Raw genomic sequence first — 16,730 nt, 5'->3', positions numbered from 1 at the left:
CTTGCTTCTTCCACAAAATACTAACTTAAGCATTGGAGTGTTCCCGCCGGGCAAGCCCTCGGGAATTCTTCTTCTTCTTCTTCTTCTTCTTCTTAGGTACTTTTCGGGAGCCACGCAAGTGCCACCACTTAGGAGTGACCGGATTGCACACCATCAGGAATCAATAATAATTGGAATGGAATTTCCAAAAAGAGGGGGTATAGGAATTTAAATCCTTTGGAATCATAATAGAAATGGTTTATTTCCATTATATTTGGTTTAGATAGGAATCGAACATAATTGGAATAATCAGGAATGTGATTTCATTCCCAAGGAAGGGGGAGGTAATAGTCATTCCCAATGGGAACTGCCCAACCTTGGTCCAATTCCATATCCTATTCCTGCAAACCAAACTGGTCCTAAGGTTTTTTTTTCTTTTAATTTGTTTTTATTTGCTTTGATTGAAGTTGGAAAGAGCTCATTTTCTGATAAGAGGAGATTTTATAAAATGATTATCATAATTGCACTTCCATTTTTCTGTGGGTATCATAGAGGTGAATGTTATCAATTGGTGGCTTGGTGCTTGATATTTTGAAGGGAAAAAAATTACTTCCCAAGTGAGAATTGTAATTGAAATGTTCCACCAATTTCTCACTCCAATTGACCCATTTCTAAGTCCAGGATGACTGAGAAAAGCTTGAATGTCGTTTGAAACTGTGGGGAAAACAATTGCAAAAAGATTCGTTTTTAGAGAATATTGAATAGTAGTGAATGGATTAACTTGAAGAATGGTAGAAAATCAGAGGCATGTTGGCCCTGTTTTCCTACCCTATCACAATTAGAATTTAGGGAATGTAAAATGGGTGGGCCAGGCATGATGAGGTGCACAAATAAGAGAGATAGGCAGGAGTGATGAGGGAGTAAGGAAGGCAAAAATGAGAGGGGGCTGAAAGTGAGTTATCCGAGAAAACTCATACCACCTACTTGGCACCTTCTACTTTAGAATGTATGTATGTATATATATATATATATTATTATTTATTTATTTATTATTTTTCCTTTTTAGTTATTGAGCTTCCAACTTTCATTTTTATATAGCTTATATATTACGAGAAGCACATAAATCAAGTGATAGTGGCTCAATTGATACATTATTTAATTAGTTGTAGTAGAGATTTGGGTTGGGGCAATGGGTTACCTCCCATTGTGTAGTCCTTATAAAGCATAAAAATGTGCTTATCATGAGATTAATAACCAAGTTAAAAAAAGCAATTTCAAAATTGAATTAGTGAAGATAACCAAAAACTCACATTTAGTTATTTTTACTACATTTTATTATAAAACCATAACAATCCATTAAACAAGTATACATTAAATTAAATAAATAAAAACAGAGGAAAAAACTTGAACCCAATGAAATTAGAAAAATATAGGAAAAAACCTAGTAACTCAAATAAATGAGCAATTATTTGTTTAGATTGGTTCACCCTATGTATTTGTGGGAAATTTTGGATCCAAGTTAAAGTTCATATTTAGGTTTATCCTTAATCTAACCCAACCTATCTAATTTACACCCTATTTTATTAGAGAGAGACAAAAGGGATATTTAAGAGGAAAATAATATTTAATGGGGAGGGGAAATGTTACAATTATTAAAGAAAGAGAGAGAGAGAGAGAGAGAGAGAGAGAGATTTATTAAAGAGCAAATATGGATTTTATTAGAGACAATAAAGACCCATTAGGTTTTTAATGATTTAGTATAAAAATAAATGTGCACGTGTGATAAATGAGAGGAATTGAGATACGTGTGAGCTTTTTTTGTTATTTTTTTAGTAGAAATAGGAGGAGCTACACAAGATGAGGGGGGGGGGTATCTCGGCCCCAATCATCACAAAAACAAAATAGAACTTAAGACTCTAGGGATAGAAGGAGGGCAAAAACTGAGAGTGCTAAGAGAAAAAGAAAGAGCTTGGGTTGCCATCCAGTCCACAGCTTGATTGACCTCTCTATAGACATGGTTGTATGTGACACCACAATCCAAACACTCATTGATGATGGTCTTCAATCTCCACGGGCAATCCACTTTATTCTTTAAACACAAAATCACAATAAGAGAGTCTCCCTCAATGAAGATGGGGAGACCCCTATACTTAAAAGCAATATTGTGGGCCTCTCGCGCAGCCTAAGCCTCTGCTACATTAATTGAGGAATTCCCAATAAAATAAGCTTTGGTCTCAAGAACAATCCCCCATTGATATAATATATATATATATATATATATATATATATATATATATATATAGATAGATAGATAGATAGATAGATGCTATAATATATATGAAAAAAATCTATGATGCACATAATGCAATAAGAGCTTTAACCAATCAACCCTCCGCCCCCTCCCCCCCAAATTTTGATAAATACCACCTGATTTTATATAGGTTGATTGGCTATTTTCTTACTTGGGCCAAAACCAAAAGTGTCTAGCATAGGCCCAATAATTTCAGGGCTTAACATAAAAACCTACGTCAAAATTCATAAGCTTGTGAGCCTATTAGACCAACACAATGAGAATATAAACTAAATTTGACATTTATAATAAGTTTATAAATATCAAAAAATATTTTTTTTTGTATTGTTTTATATAGAGGAACCCTATTTTTTCAATTTAAAATAATATAACTCATTACCAAAAGGGGGAGAAAATGGATAGTCTTTTATGAATTATTCGAGTTTGGCTCGTGAAAAGCTCAGTTCAGTTCAATCTAAATTGAGCTTTGAGCTGAATTCTAGTCCAATATATAAGCTTATTTTCTAATCAAGCTGAACTAAAGCCAAATATAACTTAGCTCATAAGACTTACAAGCCTAATCAAGCTTTTATATATAATAAAAATATTATACATGTAAAAATAGCATACATAAATAAATAACTATGTATATATAATAATATTAATTTTCATATATAAAACAATAACTAGCTTTTTATAATTCTTAATTTTTTTATATGTAAAATAAAAAAATATTTATATATATATTTTAATTTTATTGGAGGTTTGGCTCATAATGGAGCTCGAGGCAAATGAAGCTCAAACTTATAAACTTTTGAATCGAACTAAATTAAACCTATAATCCAAATATTTAGCTTGCGTCCGGTGGAATCCGCCCTTATTAACTGTGAAGGCCTCTCTACGTATTAGTTTTTTCTTTTTCTTCATCATATTGGTATTTATTGGTCCATGGGTAATTTAGTAACTTTTTAGCATTCTGTTGGTATAATTTAGAAACACTAGGGGTATTGAGGGAAAGAAATCATTTTCGTTTTTTTTTAATATAATTAACAAAAAATGGTCATCCTGGCTTGCTCATATATAGGGTTCCGCGGGGTCTGTCCCCGGGAAAAGGAAGCGTGGCGGGGTCATTCGCCGTGGAGTAGACGTTTTCGCCGTATGTTATCGTCGGGAAACCACCAGTTGATCGGAAAACTTTCCATTCGTTCACTCCTTTTCTTTTAGTAATTTATTTTTGGACATTCCGAAAGGAAAATTTATTTGTCAGGGATCAGAACTGCGTAACGGACGTGCATAGTTATAATTTGAATCTTCTTCATTGAAAAGGCAAACTAGGGTTTTTTCTATTCACTCCTGGGGTTGAATTGTGAGAAACGAATTCAGTGATGGAAGGTTCGGATCGAGTTGATGAGCGGACATTTAGGATTAATTTCAGCGGGGATGGAGTGGCAAAGCTGCGAGAGACAGTGAAGGATAAGTTGAAGGAGTTTATGGGGGATTACACCGATGATATTCTTGTGGTATGATTCCATCTCCTTCACTATCTTTGTCTCGATTTGCACGAACTGTTATATATTCCCTGTTTGCAAATTGAAAAGGTGCTTGGTGAAATCGTCGATTTTCGCTTACCATAGAATTAGTTCACGACATAAGAGATATGAGGGTACTCTGTCTCATTAGTCTGAACTTCTGCCGATAAATTTCGCTTTTCTCCAAGCTGGAGTATCACAAACTGAGTCAAACAAACATTTTCTTTTCGTATGTGTGTGTGGTGGTAGTTGGGGGGGGGGGCGGAGGGCGGTTTGATGCCATTGTATCGTACAATGCAAACAAACTATGAGTTAGGCATGAGTGCATTGATATGTCTAACTCTTGATCATGCGAACCTTTAGAAACTTCATGAACTTTAGTTCACAATTGTCGTATCAAGAAGCCTAAGTTCAGATTTCACAGGAGTAGCATTTCAATCAAAGCTCTTACTGATATCAGCATTTTGAATGTTTTTATTCTCCGAATGATGCAGGAATATGCACGAGTAATTGGTTATTATTTATGATTTCTTTAGGCATAAAACTTATTAATGACCATTTTTTCCGATGTTCTTTTTTTTTTTTTTCTTATGGTATCTCTAGTTTACCTTGGATTTGTCTCACCTACGTGGAGGAAAGTTGTTGATATTGTCGACTTGCGGTCAATCTCTAATTCTCTATACAGGGCTTCTTATAACATAGAAATGTATTTTGTTGCCAAAGTAATTGACAGGAGGCATATGCTGTCACTTTATTTTATTTCCATGCTCCCATATCTCTGCTTCTGCTTTACACTGTCGTAACTCCATAGAAGATCACTATGATAAGTTGTTTTTATCTATCTATATGTGTCCGGAGTTCAGAAACCAAGATTTGAGAGTAGGGGTGCAAATTGGTTACTTGATTTGAATAATTTTTACTGCACCAGGTTTGGGACCTCAGACCAAGCTCCTTGAGTTTTAACAAATGCTCAACTCAGTTTTGCTCAAGTTGCAGCCTTGCTTGAGAATTAATTAAGTAAAATGCTTGAACATTTAGGATGGAAATTTATGCAATTTCTCTTCCATATTTGCATATGCAGGAATATGTCATTGTTTTAGTCAGAAATGGCAGGCCCAAAGGAGAGGCAAGGAATGAACTAAATGTGTTTCTGGAGGATGATAGTGAATCTTTTGTTTCCTGGTAATTCAACTTCACCTTTAGTCTAATTTGAGGTCATAGAAATTATTTGCTTGCTAAAGTCATTATCACCTGCAATTTTATATTTGTTCAGGCTCTGGGATCACCTCTCTTCAAACTTACATCTGTATGTGCAAGCTGAAGAAACTTGTCATGATGAAGTGACTAAGACAAAGCCTATATTGATTGAACAGACAGAAAGAAATGATCCTAAGAATCTAGACTATGAATCTGAAAGGGAAAAGTTGACTAAGGAACCCAGGAGTCGACGGAATAGGGAATGGAAAGGACTGGTAAGAGATGTAGCTGAACCCCCTCCTCTTCGAAGCTCAGAGATTGGCAATTTCCACCCAGAGGCAAAGACTCATCAAGGATCTGCCCATAATAAACGATCACCTTCTCCCCGACCTTCACATCAAAGGAAACGGAATCGGCAAGATGATCTGAAACCAATAAAGGTTAGAGACTTTACTTTGCATTTTATTTGAGGAGGTCTCATGAAACTGGAAGCATCGATTGCTCTTCCTGTTGGTTTCTTAGAATCCATAGATATTTACAAAGGGTTCGAAAACTCAGGCTTGAAACTGGCATTCTGGATAATTATATGCCAAATTATTGACAATATTGATGGCAGTTGAGGGGTATGAGTAGGAGTTGCAAGCTACTGTGGGAAATGATACCGGCTGCAGTGTTTTGGGTTATCTAGGGTGAGAGGAATGCTCATGTTTTTGAAAACAAGACATGTGAAGAATTAGTTGTGACCAAGAAAATCATAGGAATGCTGTTGTCCTGGAAAGCCATGCATAACTATATCAATGGGAGAACAAATAGCTCTTTTTTTTATTCAGATTTTTTTCCTATAAGCCGATCGCCTATAGTTGGGATGAGGCATGGATGATGACGATGATGAATTTTTGTTCCTATAAAAGTTAATAAAGTTTCTTTTTTATTTATCTTCAAAAAACAAATGAGAATTATACTCACACATTTTCAAAGTGTTTGAAAATGCCCATTGTACAGTCCTTTGTTCATGGACACTCTTTTTTTTTTTTTTTAAGTTATTATTAGTACAATACTTTACAAGTTCTCAAAAAAAGACCAATAGTGTTTGGATATCAACACTTTTTTGTCTTCTAATATAAATACATGCTTACTTTTGTTTTGAACAGGTAAAGTAAAAAAATTATTAATATTAAGAGGCTGTACATGAGAATATGTACCAAAAGAAACTTTACACTCCCACACAAAAATCTACATTCAAAAAAGACGAAGAGGAAGTAACATTTTTAAATATAGAATGTAAGGATAACCAACTCCTCAAGTCCTCTATAGCCCTATTAATCACCACAGATTCTGGTGATTCTGTCTGCTCGAAAATCCTCAAGTTTCGTTCTGACAAGATGGCCCACACTACTGCCAGAGGGACTGCTGATCAACAAACTATCCCTTTCCTTGACAAGCCCGGTATGCCCCACTCTTGCAAAAGGTCCTTGACTGAGAAGGGCCAGCACCAATGCAGGTTAAGAGCCCTTAAAAAGTGGCTCCACACAGCTGAGCTGAAGCTGCAGTATAAGAACAAATGGCTTGCTGACTCATCCTCCCTGCTGCAAAGCACATATAATCTGTCTCGTATAGGGTACTCCTTCCTCAAGAGCATTTCCTTAGCCAAACACTTCTCTAGAACAACCACCCAAGTGAAGAATTTCACCTTGGAAGGTGCAGCTGAACCCCAAATGGCCTTGCTTGGAAAAGGGGTTCCCTGAAGCTCCAACTAGGCCTTTGTAAAAGGATTTGACTGAGAAAACCCCTGTGGAGGTCCACTTCCAAAGTCTAGCATCCTGATTCTGCACGTCCAGAGGTTGATTCTGCAGTAGAGTTAACAGATCAGAAATTTGATTAATCTCTCAATCATTAGAACTCCTTCTAAAGGAAGGCCTCCAGCAAATTGATCTACCATTCACCTCACATCTGTCTGCCACCCAAGCCGTGTTGTTGTCCGCCATGTTAAACTAAGAGGGAAATCTGTCTTTTAAAGAAAAATCACCAAACGAAGAGTCCAACCAAATCTCACCTTCATCTCATCCCCAACTTTGAAAAGCAGCCTCTCACTAAAACTACTGAAGACTTTTGATATGCCCTTCTACAGGCTGCAGCCGTAGGAAGAGAGGGGTAATTCTGCATCCCATCCATTGCTACTCAAACGATATTTCTCAGTGATAACCTTCCTCCACAAATTGTTTGGATCCTTATCAAATCTCTAGAGCCAGCTACCCAAGAGAGTTTTGTTAAACAGTTTGACCTTCCTTAACCCTAGACCTCCAAATGACATGGGTTTGCAAGCCTGATCCCAGTTCACCAAGCGATACTTGGATGAATCATTCCAACCACTCCATAGAAAGTCTCTTATCCTCCTTTCTATCTGGCCAGCCACCTCAGATGGAATTGGAAGAACAGACATGTAACTTTTAATTAGAGTTACCTTTCCACTCTCAGACAGATTCCTGGCCTTCCAGGAGGCTAACTTCGAATCAACCTTCTCTAAAACTGGAGTCCTCAGGCCTTTTGAAGTGCACTTGGCCCCAAGGGGCAGACCTAAGTATTTAGAGGGGAGGTGCCCCACTTTACAGCCCATTAGCCTTCCCAACTCAGCCACATTCTCAACTTCCCCGGTTGCCATTAACTCACTCTTGGCCTTTCAGGAGGCTTACTTGTTTTATTGTATTCCAATGCCTGCTCCTTGTAATAACTAAATTTCACTGTCAGAAGCTATGGCAAGTTATTTGCATATGAAGGTATCTTCTACATGATCTTTTGGAGGAATTGAAGGGCAATCATTGAAGAAAATTGATTTAGAGAGTGGAAGTCAATAGCAGAAGATACCTATATCTATATTCTACATCTATATAAAAAGGCTCCATATTGGTCCAAGCTCTTCTTGGGTCTTGGGACGGTTTCACTGGATACAGGCCCAACCTTTGTCATTTTTTTCCGATGATGTGGATGCTCCTGGACTCAAACTTGCATCCCGCTTCTATCATTTGTCAGCCCAAGGTTTTATAATTCCACCATGCAATGGCCCTTATCCATATCTTCGCCTGTATATTCTAGGTAGTCATACAAGATGTTTGATATTTCAGAAATGAAAGCCCTGTCTCTTCCTGTTAGAGGTTCATATATTTTGGATGACCAATGACATGAGACCAACACATTAGAAAGGAAGCATGTGGACTACTATATTAACTCGTGCAACTAAAGTAAGAAATCTTCACGAGACTCGCATAAGTTTTCAGGCAATAAACTAGAATTCCATCTGAAATGTGGTTGGTTAAAGGAAACTTTTTTACACCAGGAGGAATACACCAACAGAAAACCACGATATGGTGTGGCAAATGGAACCTGTACCTGTGGCTTACTGGCACAAAGTTGGAAAGTGTGCCCATTCTATTGTTTGTGAACTTCTAACCTCACCTCCTTAATACAAATCAACTAGTGAGTAAACCCATGCAATGCATGGGGTTGAATAGAAATTTAGTTATGTCTGGGTTTTAACATCAGGCTGGGCCCAGGCCAGGGTCTATGTTTAGGGTTGGCTCTTAAACCAACCCCACCCACCTAATTTATATCCCTACTTTATATGAGAATCATAAGGGATCAAGAGAGGTTTAAGAGCAAAGAAGGGATTTAATAGGGGAGGAGAGATGTTACACAAACATTAACTATTGTTTTTTTTGGGGGGGGGGTTAAAAATGATCTTATTAGAGAGAATAATGATGGATTTTATTAGAGAAAATTAAAATATAAGTTTTTTAATCTAGCTTCTTATATTTTAATAGTTTAGTTTACAAATAGATAACCCGCATATGTGAGAAATGACAAGAGGAGGTCCATGTGAACTCCGTGTTGAGAGGACCCTTGGCTTCCCCTCTTTCCTTCCTTCTAATATAGACATAGAAAAGTCATCAGCAAAGTACTATAAATCTACAATAAACTGCTTATATTCAGGTCCTTTAACCAATGGTGATGACCGTGATGCAGTGACAGCAGAGTTGTATAGTCTTCTTCAGGGCCTTAAATTTGCTAAGCAGTTTGGTCCATGTGTGAGAAATGACAAGAGGAGGAGGTCCATGTGAACTCCGTGTTGAGAGGACCCTTGGCTTCCCCTCTTTCCTTCCTTCTAATATAGATATAGAAAAGACATCAGCAAAGTACTATAAATCTACAATAAACTGCTTATATTCAGGTCCTGTAACCAATGGTGATGACCGTGATGCAGTGACAGCAGAGTTGTATAGTCTTCTTCACGGCCTTAAATTTGCTAAGCATGGGTTTCTTAACTTGGAAGTGGAAGGGGATTCTCAAGTGGGCATCTCATGGACAAGGAATAGTACCCAAATCCCATGGGTTTACAGGCATACAGTCCGTGAAATTGAATCCCTAGCAAGAGGGATGAATGTCACATTTAGATAGGTTAGAAGAACAGCAAATGGGATGGCAGACACATTGGCTAAACAAGGGACTACAAGACAACAATATTTTTGGGTGAAAATCAAAAGTTTCTTGTGGTGGTGAACTTTCCACCTTGATGTAATTCTTTCTTTTTGATTCTTAATAAAATTTATCTTCATTGATCTAAAAAAATCTTCGATAAGCAGCTAATTTTGTGCAGAGACTCAAAAAATAACGGGGCTGCTATCTTGGACATCCTTAGTGGAGGTAGCCCTGCCAGGACCTAGGGATTAGACATCTGTGGTTGATTTGTATTGGGGATTAGACATTATTGGCTTCATTTCTTTTTTCCCTCACATGTTCTTTTCGATTCTTGGCCTTTTGCGGTATTGATCTTTTTGACCAGTTGGCCTTCTCTTGATGCGGCTTGGTCATTCCTTGATTTATCTCCCCCTCTTGTCTTTCTTTTACTAATCTTTCATGAAACCAAATGCATTCTTAATCTTTTTTTTTTTTTTGTTCTGTTTGTTTCTGAAATTGTAATTTTTTTCCTGAAAATTATAATGTATTTCTGTTTGGAGTAATACAAAGTAACTGAATTATGGCTTTTGTACTCAGTGACGTGGTTTTTTATTCTGACTTCTGACATATCATTTTGTCTTTGTCTTGTATCCACTATCCACATGGCTTACGGACTTTTGGATAGTTTATAACACTAAATTTAGGGGACATATTGCATAAAGTGACAATATCTCTTGTTCATATCTTTTCTGATCATGCATCAAAAAATCATTTTACTTCCATGTTTAAGAATTTTGTAATGCAGTACGGAACAGTATGATGGCCAGTATGATACTTGCTTTGTCCTGGTTAATTATAAAACTGACCATGCACCCATATCTTTTCTTTTATTGAACTTCCTGACCATCATTTCATATATGGCAGAGAGAGCTAAGCTCCCATCCAACCATTGATGCCCCTCGTCGGTTACTTCAATTTGCTGTGCGAGATGCAGTTGGGTCTTTAAGGCCATCAAATTCAAGAACAGAGCCAGCATCAAAGCGTCTTCTTTCTGTAGTTTCAACATCCACAGGGGATATGTCCTTAGATGATCGATCACAGAGGATAAGATCAGTTGCAAGAGTGCCGAATACAATGACAAGTGCAATTAAAGCAGCAGCAGAAGCTGCTGAAGATGTAATCAGGTCTAAATGTTCTGGAAATGCGTTCAACTGCTTGGAGCAGAGTACGAATGTGTCAGGGGCAACTACCCAAGCATCAGGATATCGAATACCTACTATGGAAAACAGAGAATATGGAGATCTTGAACAAGATGGAGGAGTGACTGGTTCAGATTATATGCAAGGACATGATTATGGTGAACTGGCAGGGAAGATGGCGATGCTGGACAGGGGTGCTTGCTTGACACCTGATTCGGTATCTGATAATGATGGTTATGATGATATCAATGTTGTGGATCACAGGGTTATAGATGCTTCTCAGGCTGGTACATCTGTTGGAGACAAGGATGGAGATTCACTAATGGTGCAGTACAGAGTAGCTAAAAACACCGATGAGGCTACGAGGAAAACATGGATGAAAGATCAGGTTCCACCTTTGGTGGCAAACACTTCTCGTAAGATTGTGAACATCTCAGTGAATGTAAATACATGGAAACCACCGCACTACAAGACATCGGGGGAGGTGAGGGACATGGAGAATAGAAAAACTTCACAGGACAGTGGGGTGGGTGAAGTCAAGGGCCTTCGGTTCATGAAAGAGAACAGCAATGCTGCTGCTGGTATTGAGAATGTAAGAATCTAGTTCTTGCTGATTCTCATTTTGTAATTAAAATGGATGATCCAAAACAGTACTGCTCTTGTTCTTTTTATTCTTTGTACTGGTTTGCTGAAACTGCACCTTTTGCTCTGTTATGTCTTAGGAATCACCTATGCAGACTCATCAGGAATCTCAAAAGACTGTGCCTCCTTCGACTTGTAAGTTTCTTTTCCTCTGCCACTTGTAACTGGTGTAAAACTTATGAGTGCTTTTTGGTTCATTTGTTTTTCTGTTGTTTAGGCTCAGTTTGGAAGGAGTACAAATACAAATATGTACAGTACAAATGCATACAAAATACATAGCTTTGTACTCTACATATTTGTATTTGTACTCCTTCTAAACTGAGCCTTATTTATTTAAGATAGGGTTATTTGTTCTTTTGTTAACCAAATTACTGGCAACATGGCCTTCTCAATTTTGTTAACCAAATCATTAGGGTTATATAAGATCGAAACTAATTTATGAGGTTGGCTGCATGAATTCTGTTTTGTTCAATGCCATATCCATTGTTAAGTTACAGGCCCTTAAATTATCCATCTACATACATGTATTTTGTAAATATGCCATTTCATTCTTTTATTTTTCTCTGTCATTTCATTAGGTGGTTGAGTTCTTTCTATTGCTTTTTTGCAGGTTCATATTCCACTAGTCGTCCTTCAGATGATGCTGATTCTAGAACTGTCTTTGTCAGCAATGTATGTATTTCTAATTCCAAATGCAATGTTTGTTGGGTTGATTTCAAACTTATTGTTGTCGGTACCAAAAAAAAAAAAAAACTTATTGCTGTTGGTTTTTCATAGGTTCATTTTGCTGCCACCAAAGATACCCTTTCTCGACATTTCAACAAGTGTGGTGAAGTTCTCAAAGTTACTATAGTGACTGATGCAGCAACTGGACAACCAATAGGGTTAGTTTTTACAGTAGGATTTTAAATTTGTTTCTTTCTGTCTCTGTTGATGCCTGTATAATGTGGCTAAAAATGTATATAAACAAACAGGTCTGCCTATGTGGAGTTCATGCGCAAGGAGGCAGCAGAGCTTGCGCTATCTCTAAATGGAACCTCTTTTATGTCACGTATTCTGAAGGTATGAATGAAGATTTTGGTTGTTTATGAAAAGTTAATTTATTGGAGCTTTTGTTTGTGAATGAGCTCTGCACTATAATCCAGGATAAATTTCCTTACAAAATTTGGAGGTAGTCCTTTGATCCTTTCTGCTAAGGACGTTGAATCAAATGATGGAAATTATTTAACTTCCCTTCTCTGTCAATTTTGTTCGTTCATTTCCTTATAAAATGGTTTATTAAAGTTAAATGCAAGAGGTTCTTGAACATACATACATGCAAGTGAACTCAAAGTCTCAAACTAGCTGGAAGCATCTAGACATGATTGAAAAAAAATTAAACATATATATTGTATGTGTGCAGCACTTCTACATGGGCGCTTATTGTTGGCATGCGTTTTACTCTATCCACTTAATACATGCATGGATTTGTGCAAATATTATATTACTTAAAGAAACCGTTTTACTGACAAAAAACAACTGCTTTGGTTTTTGTTATAGGTTGTGATGAGGGCCTCTTCTCATCAAGAAACCGCTCCCATGATTAGGCCCCGAATGGCACGAGCCTTGCCATTTGCTGCTAGGCTTGCCAGGGTTCCATTTCCCAGAGGCATCCCAGGTGCATTCAGGGCCCGCCTCCCACTTAAAACAGGCGCTTGGAGCTTGCAGTGGAAGCGAGATGCTCCGGTGACTACAGCTACTGAGGGTGCTGTTAATGTTCAGAATGGAGCAACACCCTCCAGCAATGTACCATCTCTAACTAAACGGAATCTCACATATGTTCGAACAGAGCCTAAACCAGGTGGTAGTTCGGGTCCATCTTAGTTCTAAATTCTAACAATTGTTCTTCCAGTTAGCCCCAACTGGCTGTGCAGCATGCAACCTTTTCCTGGCAAGAAAAAATCTGAGAGGCGATTCTGCTTCCATTTCCCATTGCCTTGGATTGATATATGCTTGAAAAGCAGCAGCTCATATCAGTTTTTCGCCCAGCAAAGATCATTAGTTTATGAAGGGTAGAGGCCATCTGTTTTCTTTCAAAATTTTTGGGGAACAAAGAAAGTTAATATACATACGCGAGTGGGATGTCTTCATTTTTTTTCTCTGTGAATTGTTTTCCCAGAGCAATTTCTGCGAGAGGTGTAGAAGGAAATGTGAATACGAGGGAAGTATTCATTGAGAGACTGGTGACACAGTACATGCCTTAATGCATAAATAGAATGTTCATACTCAAGCTGCGGAATCTCCGTCGCTCTTCTGTGAAACGATTGGAGTGGAGCATGATGCACCCATACATGTGTGTTTTTGACAGTTGAAATTTCGTTATATTTTGTTTTGTTTTATGCTTTCATGTAAATCTCATTGCCTTTGAAAAGAAAAAGAGAAAAGAATCCTTACATATTATAATGATCAGGATGAACCTCCATCAAACCATTCGGCACCTAGAGATTATATGAATAATGATACTACAAACTAGGCCATATACATTGCTTATAAGAAACCAAACCAGCTTGATGTTAGTGGTACCCCAGAAATATAATTAGACTGCATGACCGACCCTACATGTCACAATGCAAATACCATTCAATTCCTCAGAGATTTTTCCCTTGGTTGTTCATCTGGAAAACCTCAGACAGCATAGCTTGTGTCTGCTTTATGTTGGGCAAGGACACATTCACCCATCTACCCTGTATGCCCCAATGTCAACATGTTTGATATTATTATTGTTTTGGCAGTTGAAATTTCGTTAGATTTCTCCAATAAAAGAATAAAAGAATTGGTTACATTTTTGTTTTATTTTTCATGGTTTCATTCATACTGTTCACCTCGCTTAAAAAATAAAAATAAAAGAATAAAAATCCTGGTAAGCCGACTCCCATACGCCCCGTGATGGGCCTTAAATCAACCCCCTTGAACAAGTTTAAAAGAAAAGAACTAAAAGAAAAAGAAGAGCGAGCCAAGATACTGCCCGATATGCCTCTATCAGCGTATCAATATTTTGAACTTACTCTTATTTTTTGTTCAAACCATGCCGAACCTTGACTGTGATGCTGATGATGGAAAGCAAACGGCACATTGCTTGTAAGAAAGTAAAAGAAAGCAGAGCACATTGATGTGGGGCTCTTTTGTTAGTTTTTATTTTTTATTTTTTATTTTTTATTTTTTATTTTTTCAATTTGCTTCCAAAGGATTAAAATTTTGCAACGGCCGGTATCTATCAGATCGGTGACCCTCCGCTATGCCTCTACAGTGAGTGTTTATGAACAATCGAAATCATAGTATTAATTTATAAATAGTCAGTTGGCACCCTCCTTGTCGGCTGGGTTATAGGCTTACAGTTTTATCAAGATGATAATTGGTATTGGAATCATTTCTCGAAGGTGTTTTGGTCATGTTAGCATCCTTCATTTTTTTTCTTATTTGGTTGAGTGTCTTTTAAGTTGTTTCAAGCAACATTAAATAACTTGGATTTCATAAGCTCGGATTATAAATTCAAATATGTACAGTGCAAATAATAAAAAATAATATAAATTACAAGATTTTGCATTCTACATCTGCATTCATACAATTATACTCCTTTCAAGCTGAGCCATAAGAATAATTTCTGAAAAAAAAACATCATTTCGATGTTTGTTTCAATGGAAATAACGTCTTCATAACAACAATAATACCAAACATCACCCAATTAATCAGGTGGTTAGTTCATTTTAATCCAAAAAAAAAACCATCAATGAACCGGGACTCAAATAAGTCATTGGGTCAGCAGTTCATCCAAGACTACTGTTGACCCAGGTGGTTGAACTGCTTGAACCATCATCTGGCCATGGTCTTGAGTTTGCCCCAAAATTGTCAATTGGTGCACACATGTTTGACTTTATAAAAAAAACGTTGGCCAGGGCGGCTAAATTTCCAACCCTATATTTTCGCCAAAAGCATCTTTTTTGACCTCAAATCTTAATTTTTAGTATAAAAAACTAAACTTATCAAAAAGGAATATATATTATAAACAAAATATAATTATATATCTTGATATATATTGTTGCTGCACGGATTGGCCGGGGGTAACGAGGTAAATCCACTTTCTAGGTTTCAAATGTTGGCCAAGGACTTCGAGGCCTTGGAAGAGGTGACTCGAAGCCGAGGACTGCAGGCCGAGACGAGGTATTCCTTTCGAGGATTGTGGTAGCCGAGGCGAGGTCCTTGGTGACCAGAGGTACTGTAAGACAGGGAATGTCAGAGGCCTCGAGCGGGTACCCGAGGCAGAGGCTCTGACGCTCAAGTTAGTATGAGGTGTAAAGTAGGAGAGGGTGCAGGTGAGGTCTTGGCAATAGTCCTTGGATGCACCAGATATCCCGGAGTAAATGCTAAGGAAGCAAGATAGATGCAGGGAGTAAATGAGTAAGCTGTGTTAGAATTTTTTGTTCCTGATCCCCTTTAAGGGGGAGTTACCTCTTGTTTATACTTGAGCGTGTTGGAGGTAGGTGAAGTTGAACGCCCCAGATGGGAGCCGTACGAGGTCAGGCGGTAGGCCCTGGTGGGTACGTCTGACTGTCATGCGGTTGGCTTCATACAAAGGTAGCAGGGCTCCCTCCTGCTGTGGCTGATGCTGCCAGGTGTTAGTGGGCTGGGCCTCCTAGCCCGCGATGGGCTGGGCCAAGCTAACCCCCATCATTTGCCCCCCACTCCCGAGACCGAGGCAAGGCCTCGACTTTGGCTGGCAATGAGGGTAGCAGTCGAGGTAAGGCATTGGCTTCGGTTGTTGGGAGTAGTGATCGTTATGCCTTCGGGTTCATCAGCTGAGGGGTGTCTTGCAGTGGCATCGTTTTTGCTGTGTGCGTCGTCCCTCTTCGGTTTGTAAACGTGTGTGATGTGGATGCCTCGGTTTGGTGGATGTGTTTCGTATCATGCACGGGCAAGTCACGTTAGGGGGCTACCGTGCGGGGGATGGTTATTCTAGTAGTTGTGCGTTTGTCGGGTTGAGCGGTCCGCCCATGGTTTGCGATGGGCGGGCCCTGCGGTTCGCTCAGCGGGTTGCCGCGGGCGATCTTCGTGGTCCACCCAGCGTCGTTTCGCCTTTCGAGAGCACGCGCTAGGAGGTGCGGTCGAACTGGTTCGTAGAAACGGAGGGCTCCCGCATCCGTTGGATTCGTGTCGATCTGAATCGTTGCTTTGGGCATCGTTTCGTCTTCCAAGGTCGAGTGCTAGGTGGCACATCACAGTTGGACAGTGGGAGCGGATTTCTCCCAAACATCGGATTCGGAGAGATCCAGGTCATCCATTTTCTTTTAAATAGGGGCCCTGGCAGTGACTTTCTCCTTCGTTTGAACTTAGACATCTTTGCTCTTGCATGAGCGCATCTCCCTAGCTGTCAATTCTCTAGGACTTTCCTATTTCTTCCTCTCTTTAAGA

General features: G+C 38.6%; 1 protein-coding gene across 1 annotated transcript; it reads left to right on the top strand.

The window, feature by feature from the left end:
* The first annotated feature begins 3,331 nt into the window (after nucleotides 1-3,331).
* Nucleotides 3,332-13,733, top strand: LOC148844797 (uncharacterized). Its single transcript, XM_088955296.1, has 9 exons — nucleotides 3,332-3,789; nucleotides 4,880-4,980; nucleotides 5,072-5,435; nucleotides 10,369-11,235; nucleotides 11,366-11,420; nucleotides 11,896-11,957; nucleotides 12,063-12,169; nucleotides 12,260-12,347; nucleotides 12,825-13,733. The coding sequence occupies exons 1-9, from the start codon at nucleotides 3,655-3,657 to the stop codon at nucleotides 13,146-13,148; spliced, it is 2,103 nt and encodes a 700-aa protein (XP_088811422.1). The 5' UTR covers nucleotides 3,332-3,654; the 3' UTR covers nucleotides 13,149-13,733.
* Nucleotides 13,734-16,730: the final 2,997 nt, after the last annotated feature.

Source organism: Nelumbo lutea, chromosome 7, assembly GCF_056320005.1.
Source record: "Nelumbo lutea isolate HS-2025 chromosome 7, American lotus-T2T, whole genome shotgun sequence".
Classification (NCBI taxonomy): domain Eukaryota; kingdom Viridiplantae; phylum Streptophyta; class Magnoliopsida; order Proteales; family Nelumbonaceae; genus Nelumbo; species Nelumbo lutea.
The sequence above is the reverse complement of the archived record's forward strand: the minus strand, read 5'-3'. Positions and strand labels throughout refer to the sequence as shown.